General features: G+C 40.5%; 1 protein-coding gene across 1 annotated transcript in view; it reads right to left on the bottom strand.

Moving 5' to 3' along the window:
* The window catches only part of ptprb (protein tyrosine phosphatase receptor type b), a 58,290-nt gene that overhangs the window by 22,742 nt on the left and 13,668 nt on the right, over positions 1 to 21,880 (bottom strand). Inside the window, exons 7-17 of the mRNA XM_046872762.1 lie at positions 20,059 to 20,325; positions 16,827 to 17,078; positions 15,995 to 16,258; positions 14,603 to 14,863; positions 14,248 to 14,511; positions 12,444 to 12,713; positions 12,094 to 12,357; positions 7,039 to 7,296; positions 5,012 to 5,284; positions 1,851 to 2,129; positions 123 to 272 (exon numbers count right to left, since the gene is read on the bottom strand). Of these exons, the coding sequence (XP_046728718.1) occupies positions 123 to 272; positions 1,851 to 2,129; positions 5,012 to 5,284; positions 7,039 to 7,296; positions 12,094 to 12,357; positions 12,444 to 12,713; positions 14,248 to 14,511; positions 14,603 to 14,863; positions 15,995 to 16,258; positions 16,827 to 17,078; positions 20,059 to 20,325 (2,802 nt within the window). The remainder of the gene's footprint in view (positions 1 to 122; positions 273 to 1,850; positions 2,130 to 5,011; positions 5,285 to 7,038; positions 7,297 to 12,093; positions 12,358 to 12,443; positions 12,714 to 14,247; positions 14,512 to 14,602; positions 14,864 to 15,994; positions 16,259 to 16,826; positions 17,079 to 20,058; positions 20,326 to 21,880) is intronic.

Raw genomic sequence — 21,880 nt, 5'->3', positions numbered from 1 at the left:
TTCCAACTATTAATGTCAAATTAAAAAAGTATATTTACTGAGTGCCCCAAACATATTTTCTGTATCATTAATGCAATTTAAAATAAAAATGATTAATTGTCAGGTGATCAGAGTAGGCGTACCATCAGTCTCGGCTATAACGATGGCGAAGTAGCGAATAGCCCCATTGGTGTCGCTGAACCAGCTGCAGTTGAACTTGAAGAAGATGGTGGACTGGGTGATGTGGGCTGCTTTCTCACTAATGCGCACTGTGGGCTGAGGCACAGGAGGCCCTGCAAACATAAAAGCCTTCATCGAGTGATTCGTGCCAGCTAAGGAACTTCATGTTTACCTTCAGGAAAATTGTTGACAAGATCATTGACCAGCATACAACTCTGTACAGGTTAGACACCTGGACTATTTTTAATGTAATTCTAAACCTTCATTCGCCTCCATCAGGTCTACTCCGTCCTCAGCTTACAAAAAGATTACACTAATATCTACTACTAGATGCTAAAAAGATACACTACATGGACAAAAATAGTGGGACACCTGAGTTAGAGGCACACAATTGTAAAGAAATAAAAAAAGTTTACACAAGTTGGATTTTAAATGGCCTGATATAGAGGTCTAACCTTACCTTATTCTTCTCCTTTTTTTGGCTGCTCCCATTAGGGGCCGCCACAGCGGATCATCCGCCTATATACCACCCTGTCCTCTACATCTGCCTCTTTCAAATTACCCACATGCATTTCTTCCCTCACCAAACCCATAAACATTCTTTTGGACCTTCCTCTTTTCCTCCTGCCTGCCGGCTCCATCCTCAGCATTCTTTTACCGATATACCCCATGCCACTCCTTTGCACATGACCATCAAGCTACAATATAACCTCATACCCAGGCCTCCTCACCCTAATCGTCCTCATTCAGCCATGAGGGGATTAGTAAAGTCAGGTACTGATGAAGGGTGAGAAGCATTGTCATGCTGGAGCTTTGATTTTCCTAAATCAAGCGAAGGGAAAAGTTTATGCTAGCCACATCCTATACAATTGTGTGTTCAAGTTTGTGCTAACAGTTAAAAAAACGCATTAAGCTAAAAAAAAGTCAGGTATAGTGTTAATGAAATAATAAATAGTAAACCCACACTTCTGGCTGCTAAAACCTTGTGTAAAATGTGGATAGAAGGCATTAGAACTCGAAATCCACAGCCATAAATCTGCTCCACTTGTGCAGATCAGACGCAGCCATCTGGAGGATTTGGGCTCTAATGTGGCTCCGTCTCAGCCGGTCTAATTCCGTTAGCTTTGGCCTCTCTCTGCTTCCCTGCCTTTCCCAGCAGAGCAGACAAGCTCAAACAACCCAGACTCCCAACAGCCATCCTCTCCTCTTTCTGTCACTCTCTCCCCCCTCTCCCTCACTTCTCTGCATTTCACTCACTCGCCTCGTTTTCCCAGGTGACCTGGGCTATTTAAGTGAATCTTTATTCAAGGCTGCTCGTGAAGCTGCTCTCGGGGGACATCTGCTCAGGTGAGATGAGGTACCCTGTCCTTCTCTAACTTCTCTTCGTATTTAGATCTTTCATACACGTTAAAGGATGCTTATTAGTCTGCTTGGATTAATTTGTCTATTTATTTTTTGTTATTCCAGATTTTGCCCCTGCTGGTGTATATTTCTGTGCCAAATCCTGGATATGTTTTGGATTCAATCAAGCAGGAAAGTCTAGAATTTACGTAAATTTCCTCCGACTCTCCCAAAACTCCCAAAAACATGATTTAGATTTGAACAGGAAGATCATCACTCATCATGACACTAAGAACCTAGTCTCATTTTTTGTCCCCCTTGTGTTTGGCGATCTAAAACATAGGACTTACGGTCGATCATGGTGAAGGTGCTGTTCTGGACGGTTGCACCTTTCTTGTCTCCGGAGATGACCGCGATCGAGATTGTGTAGTTCCTAAAAGGCTCCAAATTGTCAAAGTGCTGAAACTGGGTGCTGGCACTCAGTGTGTAGTTGTATACAGGTTCTCGGGAGCCTTGCCTCCTGCATTCCATGAAGTAAGCGCTATAATCAGAGGCTGGTGGCTTCCAGGAGCACGAGAGGGACTTGGAGCTCAATGGATGGCAGTGGAGACTTTGGACTGGTCCTGGAGCTGAAGGAAGGGAAGGAAAGGGATGAGTTCTGGGGACAAAGTCAAAATTCGCACTCTTTGTAAAAAAATCTTTAATGATCATTTACGGAAGTTTGAGGAAACCTTAAATCTTGATACTTAAAAAAGGCGCTAAGAAAGATGCTTTGTACTTGTCACATGTACTTTACAGCAGAGTGCAATTATTATGAAGCATATATCAACAATGTTAGGAGCTGGGGACACCAATGGAAAGCACTGAGGACTAAGGGCTTTGCTCAAGGGCTCAAGATTGTCAGCTTGGCAATACCAGGGTTTGAACCCCAACCTATCAATCAATGACAAAGAGCCTTTACCACTGAGCTATCACCTCACCTTTGCTGGTAGAATATCCTTTACTCTTCTACAAAAATGTTCCACAAGATTTTGGCTGCCATAGTAACCCTTATCAGTGGGTGGAGCAACTAGCATTTAACTTTTGACAACAAATCAGAAGACAGATCATGTATGGTCTACTATCTTTCCTCCTATTGGTCATCACCGCACCGATAGGTTGTTCCATGTTTGCATAATTAATTTTTTTACTTGGTCTTGTCACTGGATACGCCCATTTTATCTTATTTTAAGCGCCATCATACAATACATACAAAAAATAATGAAATATCCTGGCTCAGCAAATATTCACTGGCTGGTGACCAGTTGCTAGAGACTCTATAGGGCACTGTGGCTGCTGGGGGGCAGAGCTTCATGAATGTGGGTGGGAATGGTGTGGGCGGGGCTCAAGAAAAAAAAATTATTTTGATCTAGGATCCATCTCCTGTTAACGTGACCTAATTCTCAAGATGACTTTGTTTCAGCCGATTCACGATTGCAGTGCAATCACACGGTGGACAACGGTGAGTCAGCAAAGTGTAGCATGGTGCGAGCATAGCTTTGCAAACGGACTTGGTCTCTTTCCAAGCGCTTGATTAATATAAGCAATCTCTCCTCAGCACCTTGCTGCAGTCAGGTGTGTTGGAGAAGGGAATTTGTTTTCATGCAGAGCGAGCCATCGTTGCTACTTTGATCGACTTCAAATGATGTTAAAGCGCTTCATTGTGCTTAAAAGTTCATCGCAGATGATCAGAAACAAACGAAAAACAAAGGAAAAAAGAGGGTGGAAAGTTGAGTCTATTCACGATTCTGAATGAAACTAAAGGAATGCAAACATTGATCGGGCGACGACTCTCTGGATCGATGTTACGTTCCTCGGCTCTGGGGGATGCATAAGATTGATGACGGCGCAGCCTAGTGGAAGCACAGCATGCTCTCATGAATACATTATTTAGTCTCTCAGTCTCAGTAGAGATAGTAGACAGCTATTAAGGGACACTGGTCCTCCCTTTTTCTAAGAAAGAAAAAGTGAGGACCGGAGAGAGAAAAAGTGAGGACCTGGGGTCCTGTAATAGCTGTTTGCTATCAACTCATCAGTCAAATCAGTGCAATCAGCATGAGAAAGAGAGAGGCTTCGAATGCATCTGCCAAACAACTAGAACACAGAATCAAAAGACTCTCTGTGACTCTTCTTTAACGAGTGACAGTAATTTTTTTTTTTACAACACGCTCATTAATAATTTAGGAAAGAAATGTAAGAATGAAATATGCTAGACATTTTATATACATGAGCATCTGTAGTTAAGATGTTGGACTTCTGATCAGAAGGTCACCCCCACTAAGAGGGGGAGCAAGGGGAGCAAAGGGAGCAAGGCTCTTAAGCCTTAACTGCTCAGTTGTATAAATGAGATTATTGTAGGTCGTCAAAAGCTGGAAATGTACATTGAGACCCACTGTTATATGGTCCAATCTTTTGGGAAAATGTTTCACCAGATTTTGTGAAGATTTGTGCTCATTCAGCTACAAGAGCGTTAGTAAAATCAGGTGCTGATGTAATTGAGCCGAGGAAACCATGGAGTCGTTGAAAACTTTGTTCAATAGGGTTTCTAGGTCTGAAAGAGGCTATTCAAGATCTTCCACTCAATCCAACCCATGTAAAATATATGGTTTTTGTGTTATGCTGGAACAGGTTTGGATTGTGTTAAAATGAGGGTAACATTTCATGCTATCTCATGCAATGACTACGGAGTGCCTTCAGATTTGTGGTGAAGAACCACATACAGTATGGCTGGACAATCTAGGTGTCCCACAACTTTTGTCCATATAGTCTATTTGTCAATGTTCTGCTTCTGCTCGACCTCATTAGCGTGGTGTGTTTCTTTGCGGGTACAACGGTATTGTTCATTTTGGGCCAACACGCGAACCAAGCGAAATCCAGCACCAGCTGCACGTTATAGACGCCAGCACTGCATTCTGTTCTTCACACAAAAACTTCTCAGCCAGGAGGAAATGGAGAACATCTTTTAGAAAAACTAGGACAGGACTCTACTGCTGTGCTCTGCTATGCTGGACCCTGATCAATCATGCTTTTTCCTCAGCTCGAGCTCGAACTTCTCGTGTTCCAGCTACAATTCTCCAGAGCTGGATGGAGTTTATTAAGAACATCGGACACCCACCTTCACACACACAAACACACACACAAATCTGGTTCCTATCTGTCTGTCTGTCTGTCTGTCTGTTTCTGCACTCTCTCTCTCTCTCTCTCTCTCTCTCTCTCTCTCTCTCTCTTACACACTCTATATCTCTGTTCCTTTTTTCCTGTCTGTATCTTTCTCTGTCAGTCCCATTTTTCACTGTCTGTCTGTCTGTCTGTCTGTCTGTCTGTCTGTCAGTCTGTTTGTTTTTATCTTTCTATCTGTCTTTTGGTCAAATCATGTATGTGTAAGAATTAGAACGCTGAATCCTAGTTGTCTGTGTGTGTGTGTGTGTGTGTGTGTGTGTGTGTGTGTGAGTGTAAATGTGCACACACTCACCTGTACGGATGGTGTGGTAAACAACTGAGCTGTAGGTCACAGGTCCTGGTGTCCCTCCACTCACGGTGGACAAGCTGATGTTATACAGACGTCCAGGGTAAAGACCAGACATGATGCGTCTCTCCAGGTTCGGTTTGGACATCTCCAGCTCGTCTCTCGGCAGCCATTTTACCTCAAAGTCGTCATATACGCTGTCAGGAGCGCGCCACATCACCTCCACTGTCCCACCAGGGCCGACGTCTTTAATGCTCAGAGACGTTGGCGGCTCAGGAACTGCCAAGAAAAATATCACAACCATCTCACTCATACATGTGTTTTAGAATGTCCATAAAATGTCTCAGAATGCTGTCCCCTGAACTCGTGTCCTGAATAATGACCTCACTGAAGCTCACTGAACACCTTTAGGATAATTTGGAACACCGACTCAACCCCAGATCCCAGATGTCCTAAATGTTTGATCTGAGGAGCGCTCCTGTGTAACAGGTTGTGTGTTTGTGTATATTAGTGTTTTGTGTGTTTGTGTATGTTTAATGATGTGTGTGTGTGTGTGTGTGTGTGTGTGTGTGTGTGTGTGTGTGTGTGTGTGTGTGTGTGTGCATGTATCAGCTTGTGTATGCATATTAGACCAGAGTGTGTGTGTGTCTTTGTATATATTTGTGTGTGTATATATATATCAGATGTGTATATTAGGTTGTGTGGGTATCAGGGTTGTGTGTTTGTGTATATTAGGGTTTTGTGTGTGTGTGTATTAGTGTGTGTATTAGTGTGTATGTATATATATATATTTATATATATATATATATATATATATATATATATATATATATATATATATATATATATATACAGTGGAACCCGTTATGTCGATGTCCTAGGGGTCGCCAAAAAGCATCGAGGTAACCGATGATCGAGATAAACAAAAATCAAAATGGCGGCAGTATATTAACGTGCTTGAAATTTCTTTATGTACATGATGTGCGTTAATAAATGAGAATGTGCATGCACGTGTTTTTGGAGGGTTTTTTACACAACAGCGTTGCCGCGATTTGTTTGATGAAGGCATGCTATAAAAATGTACATACGTTTGTTAACATCAAAAGGCATAAGTGCACCTACTAACAGCAGAGATTTACCAGTATACAATACAAACCACCGTCCATTCTCCATACAAACCTTTATTATAAAACGAGGGACAGAAAAGTCTCAACAAGAAACGGGCGAAGGGGTCGTGGCAGGTGCTTTCTCGGCCGCTTTCTCTGAAGCTCCCGGCTTCAACTCCTTACCGAGAGCCGTGCTCCTTACCGAGCGCGCGCGTGTTGCTCCTTACCGAGAGAGCCGTGCTCCTTACCCTGCGCGCTCGGTAAGGATTTGAAGCCGGGAGCGCCGCGCTCCCGTTCATCGCATAACATTTAACAAAAAAATGCATATGTGCACTAACTAACAGCAGAGATTCACCAGTATACAATACAAACACCTGTAGTATCTGTAAGGTTTGATTTTTCCGCAACTTTCGCGAGTTCTTCTGCGGCTGCACAGCGCCGATCGACATAACTGACGTTAAAATTTCTAATTTTTCCCCTGTTGTGCTCGAGATATTAGGGTTCCGCGACATAAAAAAAGTCGACATAACCGATAAAAAATGCTTAGAAAAGGCGATAATTTGCCGGTTCCACTTCAAAAACGTCGACTTAATAGGGTTGTCGAGGTAACCGAGGGCGAGATAACCGGGTTCCACTGTATATATATATATATATATATATATATATATATATATATATATATATATATATATATATTTTAGATGTGTGTATAGTAGGGTGGCATGTGTGTGTATATATATCAGATGTGTATATTAGGGTGGCATGTGTGTGTGTGTGTTTGATGCTTGTGATGCTTGTGTGTGTGTGTGTGTGTGTATAAGGGTGATCTGTGTGGGTGTGTGTTTGTGTATCAGGTTGTGTGCATATCAGGGTTGTGTGTGTGGGTGTTGTGTGTGCATATCAGGGTTGTGTGTGTGGGATACAGACCTGTACGTCCTGCTACAGAGACGGTGTTAGTGAGGTCTCCGCTCCAGCTGTGCAACACTGCAGTATATAAGTGACCAGGCTGGAGGTTTGTGAAGGTCGTGTGTGTGTCTTCGGGTCCCAGTTTCTGCTCTGGCTGATCCGAACCCTCCAGAGAAATAACGTATCCACTTAGACTCCCAGGAGCTCGTCTCCAACTCAGAGACACTCTGTCCATGTGTCCCTCATGATCCATCTGCAGGTCTCGAACTGGGGCAGGAACTGATGGAGAGAGAGAGAGAAAGAGAGAGAAAGAGAAAGAAAGAGGAAGAAAGAGAGGAAGAAAGAGAGAAAGTGAGAGAACATTGGCAGATTAAAACAATAACCTCCTCTTCAGATAATATCTATCTATCTATCTATCTATCTATCTATCTATCTATCTATCTATCTATCTATCTATCTATCTATCTATCTATCTATCTATCTATCTATCTATCTATCTATCTCCTTGCTGGACCTACACTTAGCCCTTCCCTCTTAGGAGTGCTGTTGCGCTTTAGAAAACATTCTGTAGCAATAAGTGGAGATATTAAGGGTATGTTTCATCAGGTCCGCCTACTGCCTGAAGACAAATCACTCCTTCGCTTTGTATGGCGTGACCTTCAAACCAATAACCTTCCCAGTATTTATGAGTGGCAAGTACTACCCTTTGGCACAACTTGTAGCCCCTGTTGCGCCATCTATGCCTTGCAATGCCATGTTCTCGATAACACTCAACCTAATGATATTCTCAGATCGACAGTAGAAAGCAGTAGAAACCAGTCGTTTAGTACAGAGCAGATGATCAAATGGATCAAAGACAACAAGCATTGTTGGAAATGTGGGCGATCACACTTAGTCAAAGACTGTACCCTAAAGAAGCCCTGTCATCTATGCAGTGGGAAACATCTTCAAATCCTTCATGAGGTTAATCGCCAACCTCAAAGGGAGAGTACCTGTTTAGTGAGTTCCACGAACAAAACTCTGTATCTAGACAGGCCAGAAGGTTCCAAGCGTGTTCTGCTGAAAGTGATTCCCGTTGTATTACAACACAACAATCGAGCCCTGAACACTTATGCAGTACTCGATGACAGATCCGAAAGGACTATGTTACTCCCAGCTGCAGTTGAGAAACTAGGGTTACAAGGGCAGAAGGAAGATTTAACATTAAGAACTATTCGACAAGATATCAAGAAACTCATTGGGGCGGCAGTTTCCTTTAGAGTACGTTTTATATCACAGCCCCAACAGAGTTACTGGATCCAGAATGCCTTTACCTCTGAGCACTTAGGTTTAACTGAACACTCGCATCCCATTGCAAGACTCCAGCAGAGATACCGACACCTAAAGGACATTCCTTTACAGCCCATAGATAAAGTACAACCCCTCCTTTTGATAGGAGCAGACCATCCCCACCTTATAACACCCGTTGAGCCTGTACGCCTAGGGCCCCCTGGAGGTCCAGCAGCTATTAGAACTAGGTTAGGCTGGACACTACAAGGTCCAACGTGCTTTCTGCAGCAGCAGATACAGCCTCAACAATGCTTACATATCTCTATCACTTCCCAAATGGAGGAACTATCCCGAAACGTAGAGAGACTATGGCAAGGTGATACTATTCCACACAGAAATGAGAAATTAGCCACGCGATCAAGGCAGAATCAAGTGGCAATAGATTTATTACAAACCAGAACAACTAGAGTAATGGTAGATGGAGTGAATCGTTATGCAACCCTCCTTTTAAGGAAAGCTAATATGCCGCAATTCTGTACCACTAAGGACTCCGTTATGCCCAACATAAGAAGTATAGAGCGGCGGTTGGCAAAGGATCCTGAAAGGGCAGTAGCATATAACGAAGAGATTAAGAAACTAAAGAAGTGCGGCTATGTAGTCAAACTCACCACTGACTCTGTAAACACAGAAGAAGAGTCATGGTTCATTCCACATCATATGGTACAACATAATGGGAAGAATAGAGTAGTGTTCAACTGTTCTTTCGAACACGTAGGCCAGAATCTGAATAATTACCTCCTTGCTTAGCCCTTCCCTCTTAGGAGTGCTGTTGCGCTTTAGGGAACATTCTGTAGCAATAAGTGGAGATATTAAGGGTATGTTTCATCAGGTCCGCCTACTGCCTGAAGACAAATCACTCCTTCGCTTTGTATGGCGTGACCTTCAAACCAATAACCTTCCCAGTATTTATGAGTGGCAAGTAATACCCTTTGGCACAACTTGTAGCCCCTGTTGCGCAATCTATGCCTTGCAACGCCATGTTCTCGATAACACTCAACCTAATGATATTCTCAGATCGACAGTAGAAAGGAATTTTTACGTAGACAATTGTCTTAAAAGCTTAATGACCGCAGATGATGCCAAGCAAGTAGTGGATGGGTTATGTGGCCTTCTCGCTAGTGGTGGGTTTGAGATTAGACAGTGGGCCTGTAATATCCCAAGAGTCGTTAATCATCTCCCCAAAGAGGCCTGTTCGGATAGCATTGAGCTTTGGTTATCACATGACAAGACCGATCCCCTTGAATCCACTCTTGGTCTGAGATGGAATTATAACTTAGATATACTCAGTTACAAACACCGCCCAACACCCAAAACCACACCCACTATGCGGCACATCTATAGTATAGTAGCAAGACAGTATGACCCCTTGGGATTCATCCTTCCATTCACCACCCATGCCAAAATTCTAATTCAGCAGTTGTGGAACATACAGAGGGGTTGGGATGATCCCATGTTGCCCACAGATTTGGTGAAAGCCTGGTGTGAATGGGAGAATGAACTACCCATTCTTTCTCAGGTCACACTTCCCCGATGTTATGTTACGCCAGATATGGATAGGCCCAATACCACGAAACAAATCCATATCTTCTGTGACGCTTCAGAGCAAGCATACGGTGCTGTAGCATTCTTAAGAACTGAAGATCAAGAAGGTAGAATACAGCTTGCTTTCCTGATTGGCAGATCCAAAATTGCCCCTAAACGTAAACAAACCATTCCTAGACTAGAGCTATGTGCAGCCCTTATTGGTGCTCAACTATCGAAGCTGCTCGAAAATGAACTCACTCTTAAGATCAGCCGAGTGATCTTATGGTCTGATTCAACTACAGTTCTTTCATGGTTAAGATCTAATTCTTGCAGTTTTAAAGTCTTTGTAGGCACTACAATAGCCGAAATCCAAGACCTAACTGAGTCACATGATTGGCGATATGTAGATACAGCCAGAAACCCAGCCGATGATCTAACAAAGGGGCGTAGCTTAGTAGAACTTGTTACACCAAACAGGTGGAGTTTAGGTCCACCCTTTTTAATTAAAGCAGAATCAGAGTGGCCAACCCTGCCATCTCTTAAGACCCCTGAAGATAAAGTGGAAAGGCGAGCTAGTATATTCTGTGGTGTCACACAAACACTAAAGCCCTTAGACCCTAGTGAGTACCGCTCTTGGAAAGACCTTGTTGAAGCCATAGTTCAACAACATCCAAGTGACTTAGATCAATCTAATATACCTACAGATAAGGACTATGTGACAGCAGAACATCTCCTCTTCCGCAATATTCAACAAGATAGTTTTGCAGAAGAATACGAGCAATTAAGCTCTGGTAAGCCCGTATCCCCTACAAGTAGATTACTCACTTTAGCCCCAGAATTCGATAAAGAGTAGGAGGACGCCTACATCCTGCTGAAGGCCTAGAACTCCAAACAGTTGACCCTATTGTCCTAGACCCTCATCATCGCCACCAAATTACTCATTCAAGACTATGATAGTAAGCTATGTCACCCAGGACCAGAACAGTATTTGCTGAAATGAGAAGTGTCTGGATACTAAGAGGTCATGCAGCAATTCGAAAATTCCAACATAACTGTATGGAGTGTCGTAAGTGGAAGGCTAAACCTGAGAACCCTAAAATGGCTGACCTTTCTCCAGCACGCTTGAGACTTCATAAACCACCTTAAGCAGTTGAAGGCGACACTAAGATCAAACCGACAGATTTTTATCTAAGATTTAGAAGCAAATATGCTATGCATATTTGGGGGCGGCAGTGTAAGAAAGGATTCCTATTTAGTTGTAATTCCATGCTTCACCACTAGAGGATATACAGATATATACATATTATATATATATATATATATATATATATATATATATATATATATATATATATATATATATATATATATATCAGTTTACCAAGCAATGACAAGCTACCCGTGACATCACAGTACACAGTCCTCCACCAAGAGTATAAAAGGCCAGAACACGGAGCTGCAGCATGCATTCTGCATCACGCAACCCACTGAACAGCAGCAAGCAGAAGACAGCAAGAATCACCTCATATACAATTAATTCTATACCCAGTAAAGTAGAGTGTTCTGAATCCTGTATCATGTTTTTACTGACGCGCTGGGGCGAGTACAATCCACTGATCAGCGTATACCAGATAGTGAGAATCCTTATATGGTCCTTCGAGCTAGATAGGAAAACTTCCTAACAGTCTGTCTGTCTGTCTGAATGTATGTCTTGTATGATTAGTGTGTGTGTGTGTGTGTGTGTGTGTGTGTGTGTATATATTTATAGCTGATTGTGTCTGTCTATCACAGATAGTGTGTGTATACTGTATCAGGTTTTGTGTGTGTGTGTGTGTGTGTGTGTGTGTGTGTGTGTGTGTGTGTGTGTGTGTGTGTGTTTAGCAGGTTGTGTGTGTGTAAACTGTAACAGGTTGTGTGGTGTAGTGAGTGTATGTGTACACAAGGTAGTGTATATACTGTATAAATGTGTGTGTATGTGTGTGTAAAGCAGTTTGTGCATTAAAAAGGTTTTGTGTGTGTATGTGTATAGCAGGTTGTGTAGGTGCTTAAAGAAAGATTCATATGTGTGGGTGTGTGTGTGTTTGTGTGTGTGTGTGTGTGTGTGTGTATGTGTGTAGGCATTTGCTTCAACGCCTCCATCATTTTCTCTCAATGCTGGAGATCACTGGGTATAAAAATATAATCCCAGGACCTAATCCCTAGACCTGAGTGGAAGCTTCTCACCAGTTCTCGCCCACAGAGAAGACTCGCTGCTCATTCCCCTGCTCTTGCTGATCACCACCAGCTTGTAAAGCATCCCAGGCAGCAAATGGGGGAAAATGCAGCTCCTGTCTTGTGCCCCCCCTTTCTTGTGGTCTTGGAGGACATTGTCGGAGCTGTACAAGCGGAGGTCGTAATGGTCGACCCAGCCTTTAGACACGTTCCAGCCGAACGTGAGCTCAGCAGTGCTGTTGGAGAGCAGATGGAGACCTTGTACAGCAGCTGGTCCTGAAGAACACAAAAAAACACATTTATCTGCTGAGCACATAAACATGCCTATGTAGAAGCAAATATTGATCTGAGGTAAGTCTTACGGGTTTGCCCTTTCGCTATGACGTCCTTGCTGTGAGATGTGTTGCTCAAAGTCTTCAGATGGACGGTGTAGATCGTTCCTGGGACCAAACCCTCAAACAGGTGATGCTTGACGCCTGCAGGTACCGAAGCATTGGAGATCATGACGTCGCCTTCGTCCAACAGCTGAAGACTGTAGCCATCATACACACCCTTCGGCGCCTCCCAGCTGACCGACAGGCTGCGTGTGGCGTCTTCACTGTCGGCCTGCAGACCCTTTACTGGAGAAGGAACTGAAACACCACCAGACAAAAGATAAGTACAAACATCTATTCTGATTTTGTGATACTGTAATTCTTTAGTAAAAAAAATAAATTAAAAATTATAAATAAATAAATAATAATGTTTTTATATAAAGAAAATTGTTTTTTATTTTTATTAAAAAAAAATATATTTATAAAAAAATACTAATAATTAATAATACAAAATAAAAAAAACATGGATCTTGGAGATTATTTTCTTTATTTATTACATTTTTTGTTTGTTTAATTTAAATTATAATCTAAATAATGATTTTCCAAAAAATAAGTTTAAATATCCAAAAATTTGGTCCTCAAAAAAAGAATTGAACATTCATCAATCAATCAGGCTTTTATTTTGTGTTTGTGTAAGTCGTTTTATAGCCTAAAATAAAGGATATCGTATTTATTTGTACTAAAGCGTATTTTAGTGGATTGTGTTCGGTCGTATTCAATAAAATTGTACTGCGCTCTTTAGTCTCGCGTTGTGTTGTATTGCGTTATATTGTGTTGTTCTGTATTTGTATTCTATCATATTCATTATATTACATTATATTGTTTTGTATTTTATTACCGTAATTTCTGGACTATTAAGCGCACCCATATATAAGCCGCACCCGCTGAATTTGACAAAGATTTTTATTTTGAACATAAATAAGCCGCACCTGTTTATAAGTTGCAGGTGTCTACATTGAAACTAATGAACTTTACACAGGCTTTAATGAAAGACAGTGTCTGTTACACGGCTTGTATTTAAACAGTAACCTACCAAGAAAGTCATTGTTTACTGTCTTCCTCCTTCCTTTCACAACTATTTCTCTCTGGCGTTTTTCTTTTGGCATCTTCATGCGCTTAAAAATCACCATCGGTAAAGCTTTTCTCCCAAAGCCGTGCAGCTCAGAACACAGGTGAAGTTTGTGAAACCGGGAAAAACCCCAGAAAAATCCATAAATTAGCCGCTTCGTTGTTGTTCGCCGAAAAAATTTACGGCTTAGAGTCCGGAAAATACGGTATATTGGATCGAACTGTAGTTTCATTGTGTTATACTCGTTAGCATTGCACTGTATTGTATGGTATTGTGTTATATTGCATTACATTGTATTTGTATTGGGTTGTATTGGAACATATTGCGGTCGTATGGTATTGCGTTGTTTTGTATTGTATTGCGTTATACGGTATTTGCATTGTATTATATGCTATCGGTATAAAAACTTATTGTAATTGTATTGTATTGCTTTTGTATTGAGATTGTATTGGACTGCATCAAAATAAATCGCATTGGGTTTTATATGTATTGCTGTATTTGTATACAATTATATTAAATCGTGTTCTAAATGTATTTGTTTTCATATTGCATTACATTGTATTGTATTACATCATATTATATTTCAATATAAAGTACAGAATCCTATTGTATTGTTATTGTGTTATATTGTGTTCTATTGTATTGTATTGTATTGTATTGTATTATACACTCATGTCCTAGAACTGGTCTAAGACTCCATCGGGAGGTTTCGTGACGTCTCACCTGTGCGTGCGCTGACGCTGCTGACGTTAGTCAGAACCCCGCTCACTGTCTGCACTCGAACCGTGTACAACTCCCCGGGGACGAGATCTTCAAAGTCTGTCCTGTTTTCCTGCTTCAGGACGCGCCGGTTGCTCTCGACATGCCCATTCTGGAGCAGGACGACCGTATAGAAGTCCATGTCTCCTGCACCGGTGCTCCAGGAAGCCCTGAGGCTGCCACTGAGGGTCCCAGGGACGAGCTGGAGATTCTGGACCTGACTGGGTACTGAAGCGAAGGATAGTGGAAGAAAGTTCATGTTCATATCACATCAAAGGCAATGATAATCATGAGAGCTGTCCATGAACATGTTTCTTACCAGTGCGTCCCTCAATCGCCTGGGGGTTTAGGTATGAGCCGCTGATGGTGGAGACCACAATTTTGTAGCGAAAGCCCGGGCTGAGTGGAGAGAAGCAGTGCTCTCTCGCAGTGTTGAGGCGCACGGCTGAGAAAAGCTTTGTGTCGTTGTTGAAGATTTGGAGCTCATAGTGATCCACATCTCCCGGTGCAGACTTCCAGCTCACACACAGGTGAGTGGTTCCTTTCTGGGCCAGAACTGGAAAGCGTACAGCAGCAGGAACTGCACAACACACACAAACACACACACACACACACACACACATACACACACACACACACACACAGGGCTAATGTTAGTTTTAATCAGATTTTATTTATGCAGTGGGATAAAAAAACATACCATAGATTACTATGTTGTATGCACTAAATCTCAATAAATAAATAAATAAATAAATGAATAAATAAATATGCTTCTTTTTCTATACTGTAGATGCAGAGACACTGGCGCATGTCCTAGCAGAAACATTCCATGCTGTACCACAAGGGTTCAGTGTTCTACAGATTACATTAACAATGTGGATTAACTGCAGGATAGATGGGATGGGTGGATTTAGAGATGAATAGATTGATGGATAGATGGTTCACTGAAAGGATGGATTTATTAATTGATAGGTGGACTGATGGATGGAGAGGTGAATGGTGGATTAATGAATGGATAGGTGGATAGAGAGATGAATGGATAGATGGATGGGTGCATTGATGGCTACATGGCAGGATGGAAAGATTGATGGAGAGACAGACTGACAGATGGAGATGTGACTGGTGGATTAATAAACTGATGAATGAATGGATAGTAAAATAGTATGAATTGATGGATAGATAGACTGACGGATGGAGAGGTAAATAGTGTATTAATGAAGGTGTGGGTATTTGGACAGATGGATAGATAGATTATGGTATGAATTTATGGCTCCATTGATTGCTAGATGGATGGACGGATTGATGGATAAATAGACTGGCAGATGAAGAGGTAAAGGGAATAATGAATGGTGGATTAATAAATTGATGGGTAGATGGATGGATGGATTGATGGATGGATGGACTGACAGATGGAGATCTTATTGGTGAATTAATGAATGGATGGGTGGATATACAGTAGGATAGATAAATTGATGGATGGATTGATGGCTACATGGATGTATGGATGAATGGATAGATGGACTAAAGTATAGAGAGGTGCATCAATGAATAGTGGATTAATGAATGGGTGGGTGGATAGACAGATAGCTTGATGACTAGATTGGTGAAAAGTTCAATTAATAGATTGATTGCTAAATGGATGGACAGAGAGATAAACGGACAATGGACTAATGGATAGACAGATGGACAGATGTATGGATGTGTCACTCACATGTACGTCCTTCGGTGGAGACGGTGGACTCGTATTCTCCACTCCAGGTGCTGATGGTGAGTGTGTAAAGGCGACCAGACACCAGGCCACTGAACATGCACTCGTTCTTGCTTCTCTCTACTGTCTGCTTCTGAAGCAGTGTGTTGTTGTGCAGGATCGCTACGGTATAATGGTCATAATCTCCGACTGCATGGGTCCAGTAGACCTTCAGGACATTTTCTTGAGCTAAATGGATGGCGCTGGGGTTCTGCACCGCGGACGGCTCTGAAATGATCGTAAAAATTTGAAAGCAAAATTGGCAGATAAAAAAATCTGAATAATAATGTTAATAATAATATATGAACTGCATTTAATAAATATAATGTTGATATAATATTAATATTATATATATATATATATATATATATATATATATATATATATATATTTCAAATAATATAAAATATCATACTATCATACATTTAATATAAATGATAGAAATGTATTATTACTATTATATATATTTGATGTTGATATATATACATATATATATATATATATATATATATATATATATATATATATATATATATGTATATATATATATATATATATATATGTATATATATATATATATATATATATATATATATATATATGTATATATATATATATATATATATATATATATATATATATATATATATATATATATATATTAAAAAAACCTGAATTGCATTTATTAAATAAAATTTTAAAAACATGAAAAAAAAGATATTAAAATATTATTATACATTTATTACATGTATAATTATTTACATATATGGCTGAAAGTGTGTCTGAATAAACTCACGTGTTCTACCCTGGAACACGGTCGTGTTCTTGTACCCGCCACTGCAGGCGCTAATGAACAATTTATACAGTCGTCCCGGCACCAGGCTGCTGAATTGCGAGCTCAGTTTGGTCGCTGTGTAAACGACTCGCTCTCGGTCTTTCAGGTCGATCTGATAACCGTCCACGGCTCCCTCTGACGCTTTCCACGAGACGTTGAGGAAATCTGGGCGCCCATTGTTGGTCACTGTTACTTCACCTACGCCGGCTGGGACTGAAAGACAGACATTGTAGACGTCATTTCACCTTCAAATACACTAGAAAGACAAATTTTGGACACCTGTGAGCCATAAGATTTGATTTAGAAGGCAAATCAAGATCTTCCAATACAACCCATGTAAAGTGTATCTTCATGGAGCTGGATTTGTGCACAGGGGGCGTTGTTGTGCTGGGACAAGTTTGGATCTCTGAGTTCAAGTGCACGGAACTTTTCACTTCTTTATATTTGTGTGCCACCATTTTTATGGTTGAGTTTGAGAAGAGTCAAATATGGCTGAAAAGATCAGCTGTTCCAAGCAGATCCTCTGATCTGCTGCATTTGGTGGAAAGTTGTCTGGAAGTTTCAGTGTTGTGTTCCATTGTTCCAGCCCTCCTTCTCGAGTTCATTAACGCTGGAAGTCCATCGCTGAAAATAGCCCGTGTGTTCCATGGGAAACCGGTTGGGTCCAGCCGGCAAGACTTTGATAAGCTCCTTGCCTTCTTCCTCTATGCACAACTTCCTGAAAATTCCTCAGATTCCCTTTGTGTTAGGAGCGCTATTGTTTCGGCTAGATGCTATCGTGTGGCCCGGGCCAAAGCGTTATTTTGTTGAAAGTTCTTATTAGGCCGGACACGTAGCCTTACATAAAGAGTTTACACAAAGAGATACAACTTCAAGCTGAAGGGGAAAAGCTGTCAGATTCCATGACATTCACATGGTGCCGAAGTGGGAAGTAACGGAGTACAAATACTTCGTTACTGTACTTAAGTAGATTTTTTTGGTATCAGTACTTTACTCCACTATTTATTTTTCAGACAACTTTTAACTTTTACTCATTACATTTTTACACAAATATCTGTACTTTTTACTTCTTACATTTTCAAAACCAGCTCGTTACTTTAGTTATAATCCATTGATTTGGTGAAATATCAAATTTTTCTTTTCACTGCGTGCCGATTTCAGCCGAACAACTGATTTCCTGTTACTGCGCGTCTTTTTCAATCCGCTGGTCTATAAAGTCCCTACTCTCACTCTTTTTCACTACAGAAGGCAGTGAGAAGTTTAGGGTTAATGTGGATGTGACAGAGGGAGTTAGTGATGTAAACATGACTGAGAACAGACACAATTCATGATCATCATCATCTTTTTTCTGCTTGTGTTCTGTATGTGGATCTTCAGCCTGGACACATTCATTAGGTAACAGCATTTTTAATTAGTTTTGTATTTATATATATATATATATATATATATATATATATATATATATATATATATATATATATACACATATATATATATATATATATATATATATATATATATATATATATATATATATATATATATATATATATATATATATATATATATATATATATATATATATATATATATATATAATATTTGGCTGTCAAAATTCTAATTATTGTAAATGGCAGTAGATGTTATTAACACACTATCAATTCAGCGTGCATTTCTGTTTTTACCATTTTTATAAAAAGTATAAATACATAATACATAAATAAATAACTAAATATAAAAGAGGCGAAATTAAAACCTCCAGCAAAACATAGACTTATTCACGATGTCCCTTCTTTACTTAGATATAAAATAAATAAATAAATAAATAAACACCACCGAAAAATAATTTTAATCAGTAAACTTTTGTTTTATTTTTGCACAAAGTCTCAAATCAAACACCAAATCCGGCATGTTTTACACAATTTACCCTCTGGTGGCGTTTTGTGGGTTTTTCCCTTATAATGGCGAAACGAACCTAAATTACTGTCTTTATTTATCGTACAGATAAAAACAATACATCATTCAAATCTCTGAAATGTCCATGATTATATATATATAAGCTTCTTGACTTGAAGAGGTGCAGTTTCTCCGGTATCACCTCATTAACTGTCTGTGTGGAAACATAGCAAAGGCTTTTAATAATGTCCACATGTCTTTGCACTGCTACAGCCTTTATATTTAATCACTGTACATATGCTTACATAAATATCACATGCTGTAAATATGATACATATTAATCTGCACTATTTGCAGTATAGTTTTCATAGTAGAGCATCCAGATGTTTCATTTTGAAAAATGAACAATATTTACCAAGCATATGAATAGAAGGCTATATGGATTAGTGGATGGACAGATTGATGGATTGTGGCTGGATGAAGAATAAATAGATAGATGCCATAGATGGCTGAGTAGATGGATGGATGGATGGCTGTCATAGATGGCTGTGTGGATGGATAAAGAGATGAATGACAAATGGATTGATGAATGGATGGTTTGATTGGTGGATGGATGGATGGATGGATGGATGGATGGATGGATAAATGGATGAATGGATGGATGGATAAATGGATGGATGGATGAATGGGTGGATGAATGGGTGGACAGATGGATGGATTGTGGATGGATAAAAGATTAGATGGATAGATGGATGCCATAGATGGCTTTGTGGATGGATGAAGAGATGAATAGACAGATAGATTGATGAATGGATGGATCAGTTGATGGCTAAATGGATGACTGAACAGATCAATTAGTTGATGGATGAATCGATGGATGGAGAGATGAATGGACAGATCAACTAATAAATGAAGGAATAGATGAATTGATGGATGGAGAAATGGATTAACTAATGGATGAATGATTGGATGAATGGATGTATGTATTGATGTATGGATCGATGGATGGATGGACAGATAAATAGACATGATAGATAGATGATGAATGAATGGATTGATGGACAGAAAAATGGGTGGACAGTTTAGAAGAATTGTGTGGAACCTTTTACTGAAAGAAGAATCAGTGTTGTTCAGTTCAGAGTTGCGGAGCTTTAAATCACTGATTTGTCATTGAGAAACATTGTAAAGACATACATGTTATCCTGTGGGCAGGAAGTTCACCAGTGAAATTTCCTGTGTCAATATTGTAATTTTCTGCCCCAGGAGTGTACAGAGGTGCAGTATTCTTGACAGGTACCTGTATGGCAGTTGGCCATGACTGGCTTGGCTCGCAGTTCACCGCTGACTGTTTTGATCATCAGCTTATACAGTGCTCCGGGTTTGAGATGCGAGAGGTGGATAGAGGTGGTGTCAGCAGGGACGGAGCGATTAAACGTGACCTGGTTGTCGTGTTGCAGCAGCACTTCATAGGAGTCCAGATCTCCCTGAGGCCTGTCCCAGGTGGCCCTCAGAGAGTCTGTGCTTCTCAGATTGTTTAGCCTCAGCGACGTCACTTCATGTGGCACTAGAAAAAAGAAGTATACAAAGTTTCACAATTTCTGCTGCTTCAGAATGATCTCCTACATTACAAGGTTTCCCTTACTGCCTGCAAAGGTGCTTCAGATCATCAACTGAACTGGACTGCATTTTTTGAACCAAGGAAGGAAGGCAGATTTTTGTGACTCCTCCTATAAATTTTGAGCAAGCGCCACTAAATTTGGCAAACATTCTTAGAAAGTAAGCCTCAGTTGCAAAGTTGAAAGTTGCAAAGGAATCTCAATACTCCTAAAAGGATGAGGATCCAAATCGTCTCGCAAACAAAAAAGCAAAATTTGGTAGGTATGTTCAGGACATTGAGTTTGTGTGAGAAAAATGCAAAGTCTGGGTGCATGGCCCCCCAGAATTGCTTTTTTGAAGATATAATCGGAATAGACCCTTTTAGCGCCGATTTCACAATTACGTCACGCTGCTAGCTGGAGGCAAAACAAGAGGAAAACTGGAGGCGGAGAATATAAACCAGCACGGAGTCAACTTCAGAACAAACATCATCTTGTTGTGTTGTCAGGTACTGGAATCGACAGAGAAAATTTAGAACATTTAAAAAGGTATCAATACCTGCTGCCACTGCTACCCCCAAAAAAAGAACAATGGCAGCTGTGATTAAACGAAATAAAAACGAGCGGACCGAAAAGGTTGCGTGTCCTCATACAAGCAGAAATTGGGGAACAAGTGAATTGATTCCTCATGAAACGCTAACTTTTTAGCGTATAAATTATGTCGGGCTCACACGGTCGTCGGAAACAAATAAAATTTGGATAATCCTAAAAGATTTCAATAATCCAACGCTAAAATTTATAGCATTTGATTGTTCACCGACAATTTTCCTCCGGTGAAATTCCGGCAGTGTCGGAAGCCTCTTTCCTGCATTGTGATTTTTCCTACGACGACCGTCAAACCAAGAACCGACAGGAAATCTGATGACCCAATTGGCGTGACGACTTTAAACCACCACAGGAAAAAAAATGTCAGTTTAGCAAGAAGGGAAACTTAGCGAGTCTGACAATCAAACATAAACTGCTAGCTAGCTAACCACCAGAGACTTTTTGTGTCGTCTCGCTTTCTACACTTGCCTCAAGTGCAGTTGTAGAAAGGAAGAGGAAACAATGAATGAGCCCACATTATCTCTCAGGTATGCGCTTGAGTATTTGCATTTGCTAATGTAGCCACTGTTAGCAGCCAACCAAAAGAATAGGCAGGAAGCTAGGCTGACTTTCACTTGTTCAAGGGTGAACTTTAAAAATTTTTTAAAATAAAAGACTTGAATGCCCTGCGTACATGCCAATTCGGTGCTATCATCTAATGATTTATAAGCCCACAATTTCTTTTTTACTCGTTCAGTTGGTCAGGATCCTTGTCCATTAGATGGTCTGTCCACTGATTGAGCGTGTACATATTACGTCCCTTAAAGTTTTTCAGATTTTTGCCCAGTCATCAAAACAAACGAATAAATCTTTCCGCAAAAGGGTCTAATGTACATGACCACGTGTTTAATATTGTGTTGGTTCCCCTTTTGCTGACGA

Source organism: Silurus meridionalis, chromosome 18, assembly GCF_014805685.1.
Source record: "Silurus meridionalis isolate SWU-2019-XX chromosome 18, ASM1480568v1, whole genome shotgun sequence".
Taxonomy (NCBI): domain Eukaryota; kingdom Metazoa; phylum Chordata; class Actinopteri; order Siluriformes; family Siluridae; genus Silurus; species Silurus meridionalis.
This window is presented reverse-complemented; position numbering and strand designations above follow the sequence as displayed.